The sequence below is a fragment of the Galendromus occidentalis genome, unplaced genomic scaffold, assembly GCF_000255335.2.
Source record: "Galendromus occidentalis unplaced genomic scaffold, Mocc_1.1 scf7180000076522, whole genome shotgun sequence".
NCBI classification, from domain to species: domain Eukaryota; kingdom Metazoa; phylum Arthropoda; class Arachnida; order Mesostigmata; family Phytoseiidae; genus Galendromus; species Galendromus occidentalis.
Genome location: NW_003804511.1, coordinates 1 through 21402, shown reverse-complemented (window position 1 = coordinate 21402; position 21402 = coordinate 1). Strand labels below are relative to the sequence as shown.

Sequence of the window (21402 nt, the reverse complement as noted above, 5' to 3'; positions counted from 1 at the left end):
TCGGCCGTGTGACCCGTGTGAATCCTGATCCCGCGCCTCGATCGTGGAGTCCATTGATCCTATTTATTACTTCTTTCACTTTTTCCTTCCTTTCCGCTTCTCATAGGAAGAGTGCTCGCCCCGAGTGCGAAAAGCTGTCGAGGGTTGCTGCGAAGTCCAACGAATGCAGCGGCTGGGCAAAATCAGAGACCCTCACGACACGAAGATGATGCTTTGTTTTCTATGCTGACCATCTAACTTTACGGAATAACTCGACCCAGGCTTGAAAAGAAAGAAATCATAGTGAGAGGATATGGAACTTCTAATAATGAATTGATGCAGCGACATTACCCCATATGCTCAGAACAGCACAGATGGATCAAGCTGACTGATATTGACTCCTTTCGTGAGGTGCAACAGTTCGGCGTACTCGACGTCTCTCAGTGATTCCGCTTGCCGCAATCGACCTGTCTGTCGAGGATTGCGGACATATTCGTTATTGTGTTCGAGTTGTAGCCACTCGTTCCATACGCAACGCTCAAGCCGTTATTTTTGCCTCTTGACTCGTTACAGGGGACAGTTGTTTTCGGGACATACTCCTTGACCAAAATCCCGATCTCTGTTGATATTACGACGGGGAAGAAGCAGACTTTCTGTTGTTCCCTCCGATTCACAGCCAGAGGGAGACGGGCACGCATTCAATGAACTATCTAAGCAACGACCCTTGATGTTGTCTCTAAGATGATATTGATGAAGCTCATTTTGGAGACTTATGGATTCCTGTAAATTCTCGGTACGAGCTCAGATGATGAAAATAAAAGTCGGAGTTCCTGAATTCATCAGCGCGGTTATCTCCGTGGACGGCTCATGCGTTCGGAATCGAGATCGATCGCCAGTTCCCAGCATGGAATGAGACACATCAATGTGACTCTCTATTATACCTCCTATATATCTCCTCTCCCTTTCCCCACACTCCGTCCAAGACTCAGTAGACTCAATCCGATCAGTTTCGGGTGATGTGATGACGGTGTTAGATAACAGAGAAATGTCTCGATACGATGTAGAGCGATTCAGACTAGATGTACTTGCTCGTTGCATCTTGTGACCTCGAGAATTTTCAGGCATCACGGAGGGGTCTGCTAGTATCAGTGCGTCTATCACGATGCTCATCGAATTCCGCGTCAGATCCAGAGGACAACCAGCCACGTCCTCAACAGGACTGAAGAACTCGGTTGCAGAACTTCCGGACAGCGCTCTACTTCGAAGAGTGAAAACGAGTCTTAGCTTGGGTGTCGAGGAGCGAACCTCTACCCTCAGTCCTCCCCATCTGGCCGATTGATGGAATGTTCTCTCTTGGGAAGATGGGAGAATTCCCACTAAGGTGCCAAACTGGACCGTTCTTCGCCTTCATTTCGGATCTCGGTTTTCAAAAGTATCGACGCGCTCTCGGGGAAGTCATTCAAGCTCCGGAGGTAGCAAAGTAACGAGGAGGACCCCGAATTCGCCGAATAGGTATTCAAGAACTCCGTCTGAGGGACTTCGAGAGTAGGATCCCAATTCAAGGTAATACTCCGGCACCCATCTCGAACCGAAGTGCGTCTGTCAGCAAATATTTCCGGCTCAGGGGGAATGAAAGCCGCACCATTCTCATGAAACGGGTCATCGGTCGAATATGAGCGGTCGGAGATGACCACCCGACTCCGAGGGGTTCGGAAACTCAATCAAATTGGAATGGCGCGACCCGTCGTCGAGTCTGTAGAAACGTGATTGTTGGAACCGTTTTTGATGTCCGTGTCGAATCATTCAAGGATGTCGAATCTGACGAGAGGTTTTTTTTCTGCATCGAACTGTCGTAGGCTTGGCATTTCTGGCGTTAATGACTTGGATGATTAAGACGACTCTCGGAGAGAGTATCGAGGACATTATCTGTATCGGATGTGCCTGGAGCCCCCGGTTTTCACTCGGGTTTGATTTGCGGAGTTCTCCTACCAGAGAGCACGAACGAGTTTCCCAGGCCTTGCTGCCTTTGTGCCGATTCGTCGTTCCAAGGGGTCGAAGTGGGTCGTAAACCAAGAGTTTAGCCCGAACGGTGCGGTACTACCGAGTCGACCGCAGACATCGCGCGAAGTGAAGGGAAAAGTTCAGATAGGAACGGAGCCCTTACGAGGCAGTTTGTCGATGTCGGAGTGTTATATCGGATGTGAAGCGCCTCATTTCCCGGATCCGTCATGCAAACAAACCCTCATTAACGCGCGATGTTTCCGCGTATCGAGAAAAGAAAACTCATGCTGCCGCCCAGGTTCGTTTCTCTCTCCGGCTCTTGTTGTGATCGTCGCCGGCAGCATCATCCAGCATGCGTCTCGTTGTGGTGGGCAGGGCTCGTCGCGTATTTCCCTCGCCGCTTCGGAGCCATAGCAGCTGACTGCACTCGCTCTTTCATCGTTGCAATGGTGGACTGGTCGGCTGTCACCCCTGACTACTCGATCGAACCTTGTGTTTGTGTAGTGCTCGAAGTCCGTCAGCCTCCTACGTAGAAGAGGACGTCGTCAGTTCCCGACAAAGTGAGTGATTTCCGTCGGCGAGCTCGGCTCAGCTGCTTCCAATCCTCGGAAGATTACATCTGGGAAGCGAACTTCAAGGTCTCTAAGTTTCCTTTACGAAGTTTCCCGTGGCCAATCTGAGCGAATCCAGTCCCGTTGAGCTCGGGATCCGTGCGTTGTGTCCTCTGCGGAGGTTTGGAGCTCCGACCCTCGGCTCCAGCCGTGGCTCTTTGGCGGTGTAGTCAGCTTCGAAACTCTGTGTCGGCTCGAACCTTTCGCTCACTCCAGGGGGGGTATGGGGAACGCTGGGCCCATCCAAAATGGCGGCCCCGAACTTCACAGACGAGCCGACTAGCAGATAGCTGAAGCAGCTGGCCAGACGATCGAAGCGTAAGTTGTGAACAACTTGGTTTAGCCTGACCGCGGGACGCTCTATTGGAGCATTCGATTTTGGCGCCATCCACCGCCGTACGACGGTGCTTCGCTCGTACAGTTATCGGAGACGAAGCCCCAGTTCTGGGATCGCGTGAACTGCGGCGAGTTTCCACGCGGTGAGAGTTTTACCGTAGCTTAGTTGTAGCTCGCTGCTGGGCTTTGGCGGATGTTGGCAGCTAGCAAGCGAGATTCTCGTGCATAGACGACGCCCAAAAAAACCGTTGAATAAAATATATAAATGGCGAAATTTTCTGACGACGTCGATGCGAGCGGGGCCATCTCCCGCAGTATCGTCCACGATCTTGTCTTGGGTTTCGCTTCCCGACTCTCGTGTGGCTTCGACGAAGAACCCGAAAAAAATTGGACGTCTCAGGGCAGTGAAAGTCTGCCTCCTCCGCAGAGAGTCAGCAATCGTCCAATCTGAGCTCCGAATCTAATTTGAATTTACGCAAAAATTTGCCCAAATGAGACATTCGCTCTGCGAACTATTTGCTTAGTCAGAGCTTCCCGAGTATCGTTCCCCTTCTGATATCGCCTATGAGTGAACGTGCTCGAACTCACTCGAGAACAACAGATGGCCTGCTTGGTCACGCTCCTCACTCAGAACCGTAGAGGACGTCGAAAAAGTTTTTATTCTGCGTGTTTCGTCTCGGGCCCGAATTGCTCAAGTGTGGAAGTCTGTCTTTATTTTCTGCGAGTATTTTCCCGTAGCAACACTTTGTCAAGCTGTCCAGCGACAGGAGGAACTACAAGAGCTCTCTTTGCCGTAGAAAACGGTTTCATTGGATAATAAATTGCTATCCAGGATTCTCTCGTATATATTCCCTCCTAGCACTTTCGACGCGTTCGTCACCGCTGACAGGAGGAGTCGATTGTTGTGTGGTGACGGAGTTGTAAACGGGACAAGTGGATTCTCGTTCTCGCAGTTCACGTCATTGTAGAACGCTAGAAGACCAACTTGAACTTCTCCCGATCCGGCCAGGCAAGAGATATAAAATTCGACGTTTGCCCTCCTCGGTGACTAAGGTTGTGTTTCCGGAGCTGTGTCTGAAAGCCGGAACTTTCCTCCGGATGTGACAAAAATAAACTTCAGCAAATGGTCGAATGGGTCCCGACTTTTCTCAAAACTTTTATTTTAGGATCTGACCGCCCGATACTTGAACTCCATCTATTCATCACTGTTTTTCTGGCTCTCCGGGGAAAGTCTCGGCGCTTTCCATCATCGACGAGGGCTGTCATCGGAAAGTGTCACGAGCCCTAGTGTTAGGCATTCATCCGATGCGATGATTGTTTAGCGTCCAAACTTCGAATGAACGGTTTGGGAATTTCCGGGAGGAACGAATTGGCGTCGCTTACGTGGTTCTTTGAAGTTCTGAGTCGGAACGCGATATTCCGGATCTGATCGTATCTGTTGGCTCGCTCGATAGATCAAATTTCGCAGAAGATTAGGGTAAACCATCTCGATTTCGTCCGGACAGAGAGTTCGATCCGTAAGTCGCAGGTTTGGCTACGGCATGGCTGAGATCGACCGAGACTCGAGAACTTCCGGCCGCGATGCATTTGATTGTGGATCAACAAGGAAAATTCCGAGGACTCTAAGACCGCTCCAGATCACGATCGATCGGATTTTTTTCGGCGGTTCGGCTCATTCGCGACGCTTAGATCTCGTGCCAATATGGTGCTTGGAGCGGTAGCGATTCGTCGCTTCATTGATGCGCAAAATGAGAAGCATGACGGAACTTTTTTCTTTCGGCGCTTCGAAGGAATAACTCAGCTCGCATAGGTAGAAGTAGAAATCCGCTTAGGGCTTCCGAATCCCGCCCACGGATCTTCTCATAGACCGTCCCTGAGCGTTGGAGCCTTCTGATTCTAGTGTTCAATTACAGGTGTACTGGCAGTTTGCCGCGAGATGGGGCTCTTATCCTGTTTCCGTAAAGTACAGCATCTGGGATTTGTTCTTTCCGGAGACTCACTTCTACGACTTCGAGGAGATCTTTCGTACTCTCCGGCAGATGACATAATCCTTCCTAAGGGTAAGCTTTGACATCGTAGCTCGGAGCCTAGGAAACCAGCATTCCTTTCCAGTAGGCATTCCGTCCTCCCGCGCGATCGGTGTCGATCGAGAAAAAATCTAGATGTTTGAACTTTGAAGGCTCTGTTCCAGGAGAAATCTCCGCGATCGCGGCCCTCAGTCCGAGGAAGATCGTGATCGTGTGTGGATCTGACATCTTCCTTTGTTCGAAAAAGAAAATCGTCAAGATCTACGAAGGTGGAACGATCAAACCCCTCATTGGATGCTGTGGAAGTGAGTAGTCGATGTCTTGCGCTGTCCGTTTCCGAAAATGAGGACCTAGATTCCCCCATCAGAGGCTCTGCCGGGCTCTGGTTTCTGACTAGCGACTTATCGGGTCTCTGTCGGCACTCGGAGACTACGAATCCCAACGATGCTACGCTGACCGATCCGTCAACCGGTAGTCTCCGCGAGTCGATGTACATATCAAATTCGGTTTGACCATTTTCTTTCATTCTCATTCGTGATCTTGTTGTCATAATCCGGTTATCATCGATCGGAAGTAGTATCCCCCGACGGTCAATGGCTGCCGTAAGCGCTGTTGTGATCTGTTATCATCGTCCAACGCTTCCGAAGCGTCTGTTGTCACCACCGGGGCCATGGGACGAGCGCTGGGTTAAGCAACGGAAGAGCGGCTGTAAACCACCTGGGGGCACGTCGCCGGCGGGAGCGAACGTCTCGGCGCTCACCCTTCGAACGTCGTCGGTCGTCAGAACCGCACTATGCAACGGAGAAAGTCGTTGATTATGAAATAATGAAAATCGTTGCTTGTTTAATCCGCCAACATCGGATTCGCATGATTAGGCTTCGATGTACGGTTATCCGGCAAGTCTGGATCGTCGACTTCCTTCGTCGGATCATTCCTCCGCGGGCGGCTGATTTTGGTCGGGGTTTCCGCCCGGCGTGGGAGTTAGTCGAGGCAAGCGTCACTCACTTTTCTGTCAGTGACCACGACGCGTTGCGTAAATGGTCAGAAATCGTTTGAGAGTTCTATGTGAGCTACTCTGTCGGACCATTCCGCTCAGGAGCCGACGACGGCTTGCCGCTTCTGAATCCATTTCATCTATGAACCCGCGAAAATCTCGTTGACTCGGGAGATAGCAAGAACTTGAGCTCCCAGGAAACCGCAGGATTTCCGTGAGAGGTATTCGATCCTCTGGGATGCTCCGAGCTCCGACTCTCTCGATGCCTCTCTTGGACCTGCCGCACACAACTCCGTGGTTTCTCCTCAAGTCGAAAATATTGAAATGCGGACAAACGGAACACCGTTCTGATAGGAGTGCAGCGGTAGTCAGAAAATTTCACAAAGTTATCCTTACAGAAACTTTGTTCGCCGCGTTGAATGGACGGCGGCAGATCCATCAGTACAATGTCAAGGACCGAAAATTTGAGCCTCTCTGCATTAAATTCCAAGATGAGGATGAGAAACTCTTCAGTATCGGGAACTCTAATGTAGACTCGAAGACTCTGTGTCTGGTCGTGTACAAACAGAACGAGGCGATATCCAGGTACGTAGTCATTCAGCTTCCTCAATGAAGGGAATGAAAAGAGGTTCCTCGTGTAGAGAACGTAATCGGTAATGCCAGTGTGTGATTGGAACTATTCCGACTTTCCAAACCACGAGCTCTGACGGTAGCGCTTTGAATTCAACGAAGACCCGTCGTTTCCCTAGGGTTCTGGAAGTCGACCTCAATACCTTCGACAGAAGAGATCTCAACTGTCCGGGTGACGTGATGGCAGTTTATCAATGCGGTGATCGCATCTTCGCTACGGGGAGCGTATCCGCACAAAATACCAAACAGGTGAGACCATCGACTATTTCCAAGGTGAACGGCGCGCTGCAGCAAAAGCATCTCGGAGAAGCTCCGACCGACTCCCCTGATCGCTTCGTCGGAGACGGAGACCGAGTTGAATCTGTCGCCGCGGGACGTTGCCGGGAGCGCCGAGAAGTCCAAAATTCTACGGGCCCAGTTTCTGGATTTAGAAACTCCCGAATGGGAAGTCGCTGCCCTCTGCTCTGAGCGACACAGAGAAAACGGCGCGGCGTAAGAAAGAGGCTCGATAGCGACGTGCTCCAAGATCGGACCAGCGTTCACTCAAATTCTTGCTTTTCAAGTTCTACGAGCTCAACTGTCGGACCAAGACGTGGGTCAAACGTGCCGATCGGACCCATGGTGTGACGAATCAAACCACCGACAAGGTTCTGTTCGTGGACGGTTTCTTCATTAGTTTCGTGGAGAAGGCTGCATCGTCCGGGAAAGAAGTCATTGAAGTTTACGATGTCAAGAAGGAAGTCTGGAACTCACAGGACTCCGAGTTCTCAAGGATCCGCGCGGTCGCTTGTTGTTGAAAGCCATCAAGGATTGGAATTTAGAATTTCTGATAGGTACCGTGATCGACTCCCAAATGCCAAACGAATAATACCAGCTGCGCTTCGATACAGTCGACTAGAAGTCAACTGATTCGTATGTCGAAGCGTTCCCTCCTCGAGATCCTGTACGATAATTTCCCTCAATTCCGCATCGACGCAGGGACAACCCACAAAATGTAAATATCGGAAAAGTGAAACAAGAGGAAGTGTCATTTCAATGGGTGATTCAGACAAGGCGACTGTGATCGTCTTTTGCGCACTGCATGAAACTCACGCTCGTGGGCCTTGGCGTGCTAAAGCACAAGACAATAAACGAACGGAAGGTGTTCTAATGGAGGGAAATTCTTTATTTCATCGTGAGTATATAGTTTGTATTTTTTATCAAATCCAGTCACATTTCATCAAGTTGGGCATTAGGGAGAAAAACTCCACGGGTATATCCTGATACACAGCTGAACGCAGGAAGAATCGCATTTGTACATGGAATCATCCCGAGCGTAATGAAGGCATAAATATACAAAAGATCGGCGGAGAGAAGCGAGGATGCCGTGCGCATAGAGTCGACGAGAAATTGGAGCAGACGTATTCATCAACCGCCAGCCTCACGGTTTAGGTCCGTATATGTATACAGGATTACACAGAGGGATTATAATTCATAATATTCGCAGATGGGTACTTGGAGAGAGCGGAAAAATCCTCAACGGAACCACATTTGTATCACTAATGCTCAGTTTCATCTGTTCCGAGCTCGGGGGAAGAGCAGAGACATTTTCGAGTTTTTCCTATGAAAGGACCTCGCGGGCTTTCATACTGGGATTGGGTCCACCCCCTCCATCGCCGGGTGTGATTGACGTCGAGTTTTGAGCGGGACAATCAAGGTGAGTAATATAGAGGTGTCCATCACTAGGTTTAGACCGTAAAATCCACCGAGCCTACGATTCACGAACTTTCCGTGAGAGTGTTGTTCACGAATATTGGGCTCGACGACTCAACCATGGGCGATTCGATCTACCTGAATGCCGATGACGATCCTTTCAGATATCCACAATGAAGGCTATTTCCTGCTCTTCTACCGGCTCCTCGGTGAGCATTGGTTCATCTCGCACATCTTCATCGTCATGAGAAGCATCAGCGCGCGGGGCTAAACTCCCATGAAGATCGACGGGTTCCTCGTCTGGGAGAACTTCTTCTTCGGCGGTCAGCGGGGACGCACACGGGGATCCTTTTTGAAGGTCACCTGATAGGGAATCGAGTTTCCTCCACTGATTCAATTCATCCCTGGAGCGGGGGGCGGGATTTTGAATAGCATCGGAATCGGTATGGAATAATAATTACTATTCCATACCGATTATATAATCGGAGGCGTAAAGAGTCTGATCGTACCTTGATTCACAGAGCTCGTGTGGGACCTTTCCGAAGCCGGACTCTTATGTTTACGCTTCTTACCACCTTCATTCGGAATATCTGTGCGGAGAGACAGCATACTTGAGCGCATTTTGTTGACCATGAACTCGGGAACCTTGAAACTAGCGAGATCGTCGACCTGAAATCGAAAACTCAATGGTTAGATGTTCCAGAAATCGCGAGTGCCGAGCTCCGCCCAGGATTCGACGATCCTTCTACTCGAAAGGGGAGAGCGCAGAAAGCGCACTTTGCGAAGAAAGTGACGCTGACCTCAACTCCAGGTGCATCTCTATATTCCTCGGAGTTGGCGAGATGTTGAATGTCTTCTAATAAGAGCAAGAACGCCCTGCCACCGGCGGACGGCATGAGTCCTTGTTCGTATAGCCAAAGCTTATCTTCGGCGTCTCCGCAATATCGGAAGACATCCTGGTGTTTCATGTAGAGACGACCCCGTTGAGCACCCAAACCCAAAGCCTTGTTGGCTTTGGCACCCATCACAAAAAGCGTTTCCTCGGTGATTCGCGCCGGATCCCAACGAGGTCCTTCCCGCTTCACGGCTTCGGAGGATTTGCAAGAAGAACGAGATGCAGGAGTGGAGCGTCCGGATCCGCAGGACCAAGTTTTCGTCTTGTTTAACTGGAAATACACGAATTCATCGTCAGGATCAGGAGGCTCTGCTCTCCGGGAACGATTATCCTCACGAAGATTGGGGTCAGCATGATCATTCCAGTCATCCAATAAAGAATGGACATTGAAGTGAACTCCGGAATCCATCAAGGAAAAACGGAGATGATGCTCACTTTTTTCTTTGGTACATATAGTGTATGGGCTTGACTGGCGTCGCTCTCGGAGTCCGACGGACAGGTTCTATTTGGCGAGTTACGATTCCTTCTGGAATTGTGATGATGTCTTTTTGGCAGATCGCTCCCGAGCAAGGGACTCGCCCTTCCGGACTCCTGGTCGGACAGCGGACTCAGTGCCCGATCGCTCCGATTTTGAGGTGACACTACGAATATTTTCTTCGCGTGCTCGAGCATCTGTCTACACACGGCTTGGAGGTGCTGTTCCGATATGGAGTTTTCGCCATTATTCATTCGTATATTTTCCATGCCCGGTTTGAAGTAGTCGGCCAGATACTTATCCATTATCTGAAAGTGGCAAGTTTCCCGCTCAGGTTCTCCGGATCACTTTCTGTGGTGCGAGCTCGAGGACCGGCTTAGACCGTGACAGATATCTGACTTCGATTTACCTGCCGGATCTCATTGTTCACGAGAGGCTGGACGTACTCCCTCAAGAGCTCCAGACTTCGGGTGGTTGACGTCACGCAGCCCGCCCTTGCTTTGTGCATCGAGATCGAAGTTCCCTTCTGGTATCCTGTCGTCGCCTGGAGATTCTGGGAGCGCATGTTGAAGTTCCCCTGCCAAGGAACTGCTTTCGACGGCTCGAAATCGAAGTAACAAACTCCATTCACAATATGTTGCGAGGTAACATCCGGCGTCGTGAAACTCTCCTCGCGGCCGTTTTCCGACGGCCGTCCTGCATAAACGGCAGAATTGTCAAAAAAAATCCGACATCCTCCAAGAAGAGCTTTCGTGGAAGATCAAAACTCGAGACCGTGCTGGGGAATCGAGAATTCGTTGAATATAACGCTCACCCTGCTCATCTCCAGATGATTCTCTTTCGCCGTTGTCCGACGGGGAGTATATCCTGATTTCGGGGATTACTGGTGCGTTGTGTAACATCGTTGCAGTCATCGAGCTCCCGGGTATAGGTTCAATCCGATTGGGGAATATCCGGATCGGTGTGATTAGCGGGAAACATACTGAGCTCGGAAGATGCTTCCCACTCAGACAGGGTGCACTCCGAAGCACCGGCTCCCTGACTGAGAAGGAAGCAGAAGAGACCGCACAAGCTCCATCGTTCGCGGCGGAGCCGGACTATCTCAACTTCTCGGGGACCATCCGGAAGGACCCACTCACGAAAGTTTCGCGGAAACTTCGGCGCACGCGAAGGAGCAGTTTTCCCTTCTGAGAATCGGGTGAAGTCTCTCGACGACAGAGTCACCTGAGCTCTCTTTTTCCAGCGCTTGTGATCCCTTCGGAACTAGGATGAACTCAGGTTCGAGCCCCTGCGTCTCCCGATGAAGTATTCACCTCGGATTCGAAACAGAGGTATTACCGTTCGTTGTTGACATCGTAAACGATGGAAAGAGTTCGCTCGAGAGCACGGAGGGTAAAGAAACACTCGACATCAGCGCCAGCGACGGACGGACCTCGAAGCTCGCGAGCGCGCCCACCTTCGTCGCCCCTCAGCGAATCCCGGAGCTCTGGGCCGTCGATATGGCCAAACAGCGTCGATTGATTCAGCTTAGCGAAGGGACATGAGAATCGGCAGTCTTCTCGGCGTACGCTTCCGTGACAGAGGCGCTGAGCACTCGATAGATGGCGGGGGCTCTCACTGACGCTGAGGACTTGGGGCCGATACACCAGCACAGGATAGGTAGGGCATTGACGGTTCCTATCTCAATGAAGACGGTAGTGTGGAAGCACATACCCGATGTCTATTCGAGGGAACCGCTGCATCTATTTTCGAATTGCCTCTCATAAAGCGTACAGGGAGTATCGGATGGGAGCGTAGGGTTCTCGAATAGAGGATGGTATCACCTCCCGGGCTGCTTACGGGATTCCGAGGCTTCTTTGTGCAGTCCGGATCTTCTGCCACGATCCTTCGATTGACTGGAGCCCGAGACGATGGAACGGATGCCGTTGAAAACATCATCCGACACTGAGCCTTATCCATCCCTGTGTGTTCGCCGTTCAGCCTTCCTTGGCGGCTCGATCAGTACCTTCGACGACCGTCGCTGTATGTATGTATGTAAAATGTATCCGTCGGGTTTCACGGGATGGCTAATTGAGCAGGATGAAGACCTGATTGTACATTGGGCTCTCGGTCTTCATAGTCATTCGCGCAGAAATCTCGTGAAAGCAAACCATTAGTTAGTAGAGTTAACAACGAAGAAGAGGGAGAGCATCTCCAGCGGGCCATAAACGATGCGCGGAGGGCGGACAGAATCCCTGGTACTCCAACTCTCCGTTGAAAAATGCGTTGTGATGCACTGTGGGAGAGGGAATAAGCGGCGAACGTATTTCATCAATGAAAGAAGCTTGATACGACGACGCGCGTACGCGACCTCGAAGTGATCACAACCCCCGATTTCAACTACAGTGAACATAGTCGGAAGGCTGCCAGATAGACGAATTTCATCCTAGGCGCATTTGTTGCAAATGACATCGACCTATACCTCAGACTGTTCAATTCCTACGTGTTTCCAAAAGCCACTGCTCACCCGTCTGGAACCCGAGATTGGCGAAAGACACGAAACTCTTCTAGTCGATCTGTGGGAGATTCCGACGGAGGCTTGCCTACCGTTGTGGAGTGGAGAGTAGCCTAGTCGATCAAAGGGTCTGGGCAAAACCTATGCAAATTCTGCCCTCCGAAGCCGATCTGATCATGTGGGGTCTCATTTTGAAGGTAATTTCGAGAGGAACATTTTCCGCATGGTCCCGGATCCGATCGCACCTCGTGGTCCCCGTAAACGCCCAAAGAAGTTTTTTCTTCAACCCCTTCTATCTCGAGAACGGCTATAGCTACAGAGTCGTGCGATAGCGCGATTGAAAGCTCTCGACGAGAGCTTTCATTTGATACTAATATCGACCTATATGGCCGTTCCTAAGGCTTCAAAAAAGAGAAAACAAGTTTTCGGAAGCTTCGCTTTCATACTTCCACACGAGACGCCACTTTGATACTTTGTCAGATAAACGTCCCAAGTGTCCCCCATCCATTAGAAATCATATCAGGAAAATCGAAGTGTCACTTTTTGTTGAAAAAAAATATTATTTTCCCCGGCCAAAATCCGTTTTTTCCGGAGTTTTCCCGTTTCGCCCCTTTTTCGCCCGATTACTCCTAAACTAGCGCTAGGAGCCCGTTTTCGAGCCCGGATTCTGAAAGCTGAAGCCGAGAGCTTTCGATTGCACCCCCTGGTCACCCGATTCGGCCTCAGGGACAGGAGAAAACGTCCATCCTCAGAGTTTTCACCCAATCCCATTGAGGAAGCACACGGATGTCGCGATTCAGGGTGACACTCATTAGGACTCATCGGGTATCGAGAGATAAACACGAACTATAGTCCTTCATAAAGACTTCGACTTTATTCAGTCATTAGCTCCATCCGCCTCTGACTCCGTTTCGCCTCCAGACGGCAAAAATAGATTTTCCAGGTTCGCTGCCGGACGAGAAATGGTGTCGAGATGTCTCGCATGAGAGAGATAGAAAACCGAAGCAGCAACGTGCGAAAGAAGAATAAGGATTTGCTGTCCCTGCTGACTGAGGGCAATGTCCTCGTCGTCGACCGCCGATTCCGAGATACTGTCAAGAATATGGAGGAAATGGGTTTCCGAACGGTTATGCCGGCAATGAAGGGTAAGAGGAAGCAACTACCCTGCGACGAAGCCAACAAATCCCGTCTGGTTACGAAGGTGCGGTGGATCGTCGAGGCAGTCTATGGACGGGTCGCGCAGAGGTACAAGCTCCTGCACCATAGCCTTGATAACAAGCTCCTAACCAAGGTTAAATCTCTGTGCGGAATCATCGGATATCTGGAGAATGCTTACGGACCCCGATCGTGGGGAGAGGGCGAACCGAGCGAGGTCGTCATTGACCACATGGAACATCGTATGAACCTGCCGAACACTCTCGGGTCGCGGGTTGAGAACGAAGGATGGAATCGACGTCGGACCCTCCTTCAGAGGATTTCCGCCCAGGACCTGACCGACTTCCCGAAGCTGACTGAAAGTCAGCTTCTCCTGTTTGTTTCTGGACCATACCAAATCAACCTCGCACGGTCCTACCTGGCGGAAATGATGGACGGCGACGGTAACATCGAGATGAAATTCGTCAGGCAGGCGCCGAACGTCGTTCAGCTCCAAGTAAGGTCCCGCCACGTAAATCGCAAAACCTACAGGATTTACATCCTTTACCATCCAAGCGAGAACAGTATCGACGGAATCGCGGAGTATTGGTGCGAATGTCCAAATGGCAACAGGACGGTGGGCTGTTGTTCGCATGTTGCTGCTGCAGTTTTCTACCTCTCGTATGCGAGATATCTCGACACCATTCCTCGTCCGGCAGCGAACCTGGAAAATCTATTTTTGCCGTCTGGAGGCGAAACGGAGTCAGAGGCGGATGGAGCAAATGACTGAATAAAGTCGAAATCTTTATGAAGGACTATAGTTCGTGTTTATCTCTCGATACCCGAACCGGAATCAAACTTTTTTCACCGTGATGAATATTCATTTCGATCGCTTTAACCCCTTCCGAAACGGTCATTCTCACTCTTGCAGCGGCAAATTCGGTGACGTCGCAATTGAGCGCGGTATGAATTCGAGCGCAGCAAGCATTCGATCACGGAGTGGAATAATGGCGCGGAATAAGACAAAAGCGTGGCGCGCATCTGGATGCGGCGTGAATTTGTGCGCGGCGTGAATCTGGTACGGCGGCGTGGTGGTTCGGGGAACTACCACGGATCCTGGGGTGAGTCCTTCTTTTTAACCACATCATCCTACATCATCGACGCCGCGTGAGTGGAAGCATCTATGGTCGTGAAGGTCTTTTACGATTAGTGATGACAGATTCGAGTTTGCGTCTGCGGGAAGCAATCTCGGGTATTCTTCATCTTCCGTCGGGTCGCGTGATCGTTCTAGTCTTGTTTTGCATCGGATGAAACCCTCTGGAACGGAGATTGGTGTGTATTGATAGAGGACGCTCGTTTTTCCACATTCGCGTATTCTTCCGCGAACAGGGTTTTCTGTGTTAGCTGTATGAGGCTTGACCTCACCGAGATCATTTCCGAGGCGTCGACTTCATTGAATTTTCTTCTTGCCGGAGTCGCTTTCTCTTTGTTGAGAACGCGTTGCCGAGCAAGTTGAGCTTCGGCTCTGAAACGTAACATGAGACACCAGAATCGAATGCTCGTCTTCCACGACGAGAATGCGTGCTCGAAGAAAATGTTGCCTCTCGACTCGTTGCGATCGTATGCCATGTTCAGGCAAGTCGACACCTTCGGCTTCCTTCCGGGATCCCAGACAGGTATGTCGTTTGTTCGGGAGAGTGTGGCGTTATCTCTCGCTGTCTGGCCGAGTCGTTCTTCATCGTATTGGAGCCATTCGGGGTCCATACCTATGATATGGATCGAAAAAGCCTCTGCATGTAGACACCATCGCGATGCCTCTCAAAGGGTGAATGTCTCTCGATCCTTCGCTTGTGCGAGCATTAATTGATATCTGGCAGCACCCGTCGAAAACTCGGATGAACGATGCGGTGTATAGGTTAAGTTATCCATGAGGACCTTCCTTAGAGGCGAACTTGGGGCCAGATTGGAAGACTCTCCCTGGGGACTGAAGCCTGGCAGCACCATTTGCTCCACGAACCAATGTCAGAGCTGGCCCCTGACGCGCTCCGCGAATGATTAAGCAGCCTAGTTCCCAGCTCAGTGGAATACCAGCAGCCGGCATACGGCAGGCCCATCTTTCCACAACCGAGAGGACCGGGTGGGGATGCGAGGGCCGGAGCCGCTCTATCGATCCGCGGGTCGGGAGCGTCGCAAATTGGCCTCTTTGTACTTCCAAGAGTTTATCCCGCAGCGCGACCCAACCGCTCATTAGTGGTGGTGGTTTTTGCTTGCGAAGCACCCACTTTACAAGGAGCCCCTTGGAAGCCCTGCGGCTCCCCATAATTTAGCTCTGAAGCGATGTTCGTCTCCTTCGGTATCTCACGGCGTCATCGACAAAAGCAGACCAAACTCTTTGTGTCGATATTCATGGATCTGAGAACAACGTATGACGATTGGATTATTCACCTGCTGGAGCAACGAGTTATATCTTTTTTCGTCATTCGAGCTCAGGGAATGATCCGAATAAGAATCTGGTATTACGTGTCCGACTATCGTCGCTCGAAACGCGGCAGAGACCTGTAGATGCGGGATTCTGAAAACTCGTGCCGGAACACACCCGGAGCTCCGACACGGACAGGCAGAGCGGCTTATCCGCGTCGAATATCCGCTGATCGAGATTCGAGGAGATCTGCACTGGAATCCATCCCATCGCGAAAAGGGAGTCTTATCTGACATCTGGAAGCCTCACCTGATCGGCTGTCGGACCTTTTTCAAAAATGAGATAAAATATTGCGGGCGTTGGAAATCTATTCTGAATGCGCTAAACTCATGCGCCGACTAGCTCTACGATTCGCCACGCCTCCACGATGAAGGTCTTCCGCTCATCTCGTTCGTCAAGGCGGACTCGTCGATCGCGATTCATCAAGAGAAGCTTTTTTATCGGCCAGACTCCGCAATCAGCCGAAATCAAACATCAATCAGCAGATTCTCGAGTTTCACCCTTCGCTCTCGAGTGTTCGGAATGCTCGTGATCGACGGTCGGAGAATAATCCGCTCTGGACTCCATTGGATACCGTCGCGGAGTCCTGTGTTCATCATTCGTATAGCACATTGGCATCATTCGTATGCTGGCTGTGCTCGTCGGTGGACCCATCCTCCCAGCGCTTGGGCCATAAAATGAGCGTCTGTGGTAGCCCAGACATGCCCAGAACCCCGTTTCGAGAGCGAAGGGGGCGAATTTCGAGTCGATCCTGGAATTTTACATCTGCGATGCTCATCGTCGGGAGAATAGGCTCTCCTAAAGGATGATGCGTAGCATCGGATGTGCAATCGATCGAGGATCGAGCCCACTGGTCCTCGGTCTTTCCGCCTACGACTCTACGAGGGTATCGGTCTCACTCGGATGTCCTCGGACGGATTATGTACCTCTTCGCCGGACACTGCGAGGGAGCCTCGTACGATCCTCGTCAGTGTCTCCGACTGAAAAATATCCGTCGGATGTCGCTTGTATCGCCTCCGTAGAATCACAGGGAATATCTGAGAACAAGGCTGGCGTTGCCCCCTCGAGAAACGAACGTCGAGCGAGTCTCCGCCATGGTCGTTGGTAACCGTGATGGACACCGTGATGGGTGAGCCATCGCCTCGAGGAATCATCGCCCGCAGGTCCAGATGCGGGGCATCGGGTACCGGGCTGATTTCAGTTCTGAAAGGGTGCTCAAGTCTATTCGAAGTACACCGGACGAGCAGGAATTTATCAGCCGCATGGAGTGGGGATATTTTTCAGAGACTGTACTGCGAGCCGGGGGCGCGCGCTCGGATGGCCGAATAGAATATTCTCACATGTTACGTTAGACCGGTAGGAGGGCGCTTTTTTCGATGCCCCAACGCAAAAGAGCGCTCGCAGTCGAAATTCTCTATCCGGATCATCTGGGGAGTTTCCCAGCTTGACTCCCCATGCTGTAGTCCTCGGAGTGCTTACTGAATCCTCCGCTGCGAAAAATCGCTCCGAAATCGCGTTCTTAGTTCTAACGAAAATCTATCCTCACGGGGAACGGACTTTGCGTTTGATGTTGTAGATTTCGAGAAGATGTATATCCCGGTCTATTTCAATATCTCCCTGTCTTTGAGGTGCCCTCCTGTCAGGTCAGTGCGACTTCCCGAGAATCGGGGAATTGAAGCGCCTGACCATTCCACTGTGTGGAAGCGCGCGAGATCCGGCGGCCGAGTCGACAGGCGCATGGGAGCTACAGCGATCCCGTCTGTTTGCCGCGAGTAACGAGGGAATCAAGAAATCGCGTCGAGGGACTCCCTTCGCTCCCACCGGATCTTCCAGACCGTGTCCATCAGCGATTACTCGACGACGAGGAAAGCTCGCGACTCGGGAGCGCATCATTGGGGAGTCGAGCAGTGCTCGGGTTCCAGTGAAACTCGGAGCGCCTCCTTTGACGAATCTGCCGCCTCGCCGATGGCCCTCGTTTGAGTTGACCGACCGAGTATCCATCGAACGGCGACCGATCCCGACGACCACGAAACGGAACCCGCGGCCAATCCGCGTCTCCGAAAGAATGTGGAAAGCGAATAGCAGTAGCTGAAGTGGAGAGGAGGGAGCGGTCCCATTGAGACCTAACGGAGATTCGAACTGGCGCGTCAAAAGCCGCCATGCTATACACTCACTCACTAATGACAATGACTGATGGCTGCTCCGCTATCCGCTAGATCTCGCCAAGTATACATAGAAGTCTCTATGTATTTTCTGTCGCCTTTTCGAGGGCTCTCGTTGGAATCGGTCAGCGTGTGCAGGTCGGCAAGTTGTCCCGGTGAGTCCTACTCTTAAGCCGCACATCGGTAGGAGGTAAGTTTGCCATGTGCGCGACTTCGCCGAATTCGTCACTGGAGCGTCCGTCTTCAGCATGCCGACTCTCGGCGGCCAAAGTGAAAATTCCTCACTCACCGCTCGTTTCTCGAGCATCCGAAAGGCTGAAGAAAGTTTCCAGACCTAGTAGAGGATTAAATGGATGTGGGGCAGTCGTGACGGTCCCTGAGCGGTCTGCATCCTCACATCAAACGAGCGGACATCGAGAATTCTATTGGTTCGAATTTCAAATCTCCGTAGCACTTCGGCCCTAAGTCGGCCCTTGGTGTGCTCCCGACACTAAGATATTGACATTCGACGCCAAGCGTCGCGAGCTACCCATAATCAGATAGGCTCTTGCGGCTCACGGCATCCGAGATGTGCTTCGATACTGAATGGTACCGGACGAAAACATTCCTTCCCGGAGCGGCATCTCGCAGCCAATAGCGAAACTCAGCGGAACGCCACCCGAGACGGTTGGTAGATGCCCCCCATCCGGGGTGATTCGGAGGCAACAAGCCTTTTTCCCCCTGGAAGCCCATCTGACCTATGTCTCTCGGAAGAAGACTCGTGCCGAACCTAAACAAGGCGATACCAATCGCTCGCTCTGGGATGGCAGCGCAGTTTTCTCCTACTTCTCCTAATTATCGAGGATAATTTGAAGAACCTGGTGAGTTCGTCGTCGGTCCTTCCATCATGGCAGTAGAAGTTGGACGACCTGTCATTCGGTCTTTTGACTCAGTGTGGCGGAGCTCGGAACCATCCAACGAGGGAGCCACAGGTGGGTCGCTGAGTCTGGGTCGCCGACTGAGCGGAGCGATAGACGATGGTTCTATCCCTTCTCATCGTTGTCATCGATCGCCAGATCGAATTTTCAGGAATCTCATGCAGCATCCGAGAGCGCTATCGGATGTTGCGGCTTCGAGAGCACGATTTTGCGGGAGTCAGCGAGCGACGCGGGGTCCGCAACTTCATGCGCCTAGAAACCGTATGAATACCACCGGGTCTTCTCGGAGAAGCTCCTGATCACGGCGAAGTTTCCCCGCTTAAAACAATAGTCCCGGGCGCTTCCTGGATCATTGAGTGTTCATGACCGTCGCTGAAGCTTATAGCGCTTTCCCTCAGACCGCTTGAGAGGCAATTTGGATTTTCAGTCGACCCGCTCAATTAGGGAGCGGACGAGCCCGGGGAAGTCAAGAGCAAACTCGATAGCGACTGCTGCCGTAATTATTCTCGAGCAAGTCGATTCGGAAAGTCCCGCCCCGCCATACCTCTCCCTTTGCGTAGGAGAGCACCGCCAATCAGTAGAATCCCCCCTACAAACCGCGCTGTCCTCTGATTCAGTTTCCATTCGGAATCCATGCAGTCTCTGGATCACGGCTCCCGGTGAGCGCGGGAGTTTCCATCGAGCATTCCTTTTCCTCCTACATTTTAAAGGCGTATCCGCGCGTTCATTCATCGTTTGTATTGACTCGCGTTCGGATCCCTGAGGTTGCCATCGATGTTTTCTGTGCACCGTTGGTTGAGGTTTTCTATCAAAAATGATTCTTTCCAGGTTCATCTCCAGCGCGCGGGCTCCATGTATTAGGATCTTCATGCAAAATAAGGGGGGGAATCCGGAGTTGGGTGCGTGTATTTTTTAATTTAATAGTGAACTTCGAGGAACTCAATAACAGCCCTCATAGATGTCTCGGCCGAAGGATCCCCCGCCACGGGCACAGCATTCACGGCAGGAGGTGGGTGGGGCTGTGCAGCAGCGTGGCATTTTCCCGTGGAAGTTTTTAGACTCGTCTTCTCGCCTGACCTTTAGACCAATCCGAATCATCAAAACTCCGCGCTTTTCAGCAAAATGGCGACGAGGAGAGCCCGCAATTACAATGCCATCTGTGGGCCAGGGACGTCCAGACGTTACTCAACGACGAGACGGGATGCGCCCTCTTCGAGAGATTTCTTCAAGAGGAGGAGTGTGATAAGTCGGAATTGTGCTTCATTTACGTTTGTCGCGGTCTCCGGTAAGGGCAGCTTCCCGACAGAAGTTTCAAGCCTCATGACTACGAATGGGATTGTATCATCAGACCGAAGGAAGGGGAAGTAAATTGAGAACGCCTTTCCTTACCAGTTTAAATCTCAAGTCCGAAAAGAGGGATCGCTCCGCCTGGGCGATCTACAGAAGTTGTTTGAAGAGCGGCATAGTCAGCGCTGTGTCCGACGATGTCAAGGCGACCATCAGAGAGCGACTCGAAGCGGGCGACATCGGACCTGAGCTCTACGACGAAGCCGTTCAACAAGTTGAGGAAAACATGACAAAAACAACCTTCGTCAGATTTATTCAATCGGACATCTATATCGAGCACGTTCAGCGTGTGATGGCTTGCGGGGAGGGTGCCGACTCCACACCGCCGACGGATAATGACCACAACGAAGATTTTGAATCTAGCAAGTCTCCGGTGAATCTCGATTCTGACGAAGACTCACCACCTCCGATAACGCATAAACGTGCCAACAGCAATGCTCCGAGCGGCGATGTGGCGAACGACGACAACAACAACGACAGTTTCTTCGCGAGTCAGATGCCCACTCTCGACGAGGATGATGAGCTGGAGAACTCGACCCTCCTACCGTCTCGGTCGTCGGGCCAGAGAAAAGCGTCGCACGCGGGTGCGCCGCCCCCGAGACCACCTCAGAGCAAAATGATTCAACTTCAGAAGCGACAGAGTCAGATTGGACTGAAGTATATCGAGAATATCGGCCAGCCTGGCTTCCGTCCGCCGCCGAATCCGTATCACGTGAATAACTCGTACTTCGTGCCGCCGTCGGCCTACCACTCGGATATGCAGAGCTTGTCTTCTGGAAACTACACTGATCTCGACAACGATGGCAAACGCATCGATCATCACAGACGGCACTCCAACGAGATCGACCGACGAAAAACTCAAAGGTCAGTGATCGTTCGATGTTCCCCTCGTCTCGAATTCGCCACTGCCTAGTAGGGGACCGAGTGAGGCTCGAAGGGACTCGCCGGCGGTCTATGGAGCGTCGTGACTCAATGCGTTTGTACTAATTGCAGGAAAACCATCAATGGCCGTGACCCGCTTCCGCACACGATACAGAGGACACAGTTTTTGATCGATCGGAACGGCGAGAACTTGTTACGAGAACTACCGAGTGATAACCCCAGGGAGTTTCACCGTATACTTTGTGAAAAACTACAGAAGGTCATCGGGGAGTCTACGGAAGACGACGTGGTGAGTTTCCCCCAGATTAATTTGCCCCTTGGAATAATTCGAATCCGATCTCGAATCA

At 51.5% G+C, this 21402-nt stretch overlaps 3 protein-coding genes across 3 annotated transcripts; 2 read left to right on the top strand and 1 right to left on the bottom strand.

Moving 5' to 3' along the window:
• The first annotated feature begins 2819 nt into the window (after nucleotides 1-2819).
• On the top strand, nucleotides 2820-7723 carry LOC100906394 (uncharacterized). The gene is made up of 6 exons (XM_003739392.2): nucleotides 2820-3070; nucleotides 4841-4987; nucleotides 5119-5259; nucleotides 6347-6533; nucleotides 6698-6827; nucleotides 7142-7723. Exons 2-6 carry the CDS (start codon nucleotides 4864-4866, stop codon nucleotides 7373-7375), a joined length of 816 nt encoding a protein of 271 aa, XP_003739440.1. The 5' UTR covers nucleotides 2820-3070; nucleotides 4841-4863; the 3' UTR covers nucleotides 7376-7723.
• A 707-nt stretch (nucleotides 7724-8430) lies between these two features.
• On the bottom strand, nucleotides 8431-10542 carry LOC100897817 (deoxynucleotidyltransferase terminal-interacting protein 1). Its single transcript, XM_029113279.1, has 6 exons — nucleotides 10455-10542; nucleotides 10050-10375; nucleotides 9601-9948; nucleotides 9071-9436; nucleotides 8786-8939; nucleotides 8431-8648 (listed from the first exon to the last, which is right to left on the bottom strand). The coding sequence occupies exons 1-6, from the start codon at nucleotides 10540-10542 to the stop codon at nucleotides 8431-8433; spliced, it is 1500 nt and encodes a 499-aa protein (XP_028969112.1).
• A 9242-nt stretch (nucleotides 10543-19784) lies between these two features.
• On the top strand, nucleotides 19785-21344 carry LOC100897672 (axin-1-like; the record flags this gene model as incomplete). The annotated part of the gene is made up of 4 exons (XM_029113277.1): nucleotides 19785-19835; nucleotides 19945-20111; nucleotides 20219-21037; nucleotides 21167-21344. Coding segments are annotated over exons 1-4 (1215 nt in total), but the record flags the coding sequence as incomplete, so codon positions are not given.
• Nucleotides 21345-21402: the final 58 nt, after the last annotated feature.

Bases quoted from the DNA above. Each gene is read 5' to 3' on its own strand.
- LOC100897817 (XM_029113279.1), bottom strand. From the start codon at position 10,542: ATGTTACACAACGCACCAGTAATCCCCGAAATCAGGATATACTCCCCG. The intron at 10,376-10,454 runs GTGAGCGTTATA...CTCTTCTTGGAG, and splicing joins ATCATCTGGAGATGAGCAGG to GATGTCGGATTTTTTTTGAC. The intron at 8,649-8,785 runs ATCAAGGTACGA...AGTGGAGGAAAC, and splicing joins GTCCCACACGAGCTCTGTGA to TCGATTCCCTATCAGGTGAC.
- LOC100906394 (XM_003739392.2), top strand. From the start codon at position 4,864: ATGGGGCTCTTATCCTGTTTCCGTAAAGTACAGCATCTGGGATTTGTT. The intron at 5,260-6,346 runs GTGAGTAGTCGA...TTATCCTTACAG, and splicing joins CCTCATTGGATGCTGTGGAA to AAACTTTGTTCGCCGCGTTG. The intron at 6,534-6,697 runs GTACGTAGTCAT...TCGTTTCCCTAG, and splicing joins CAGAACGAGGCGATATCCAG to GGTTCTGGAAGTCGACCTCA.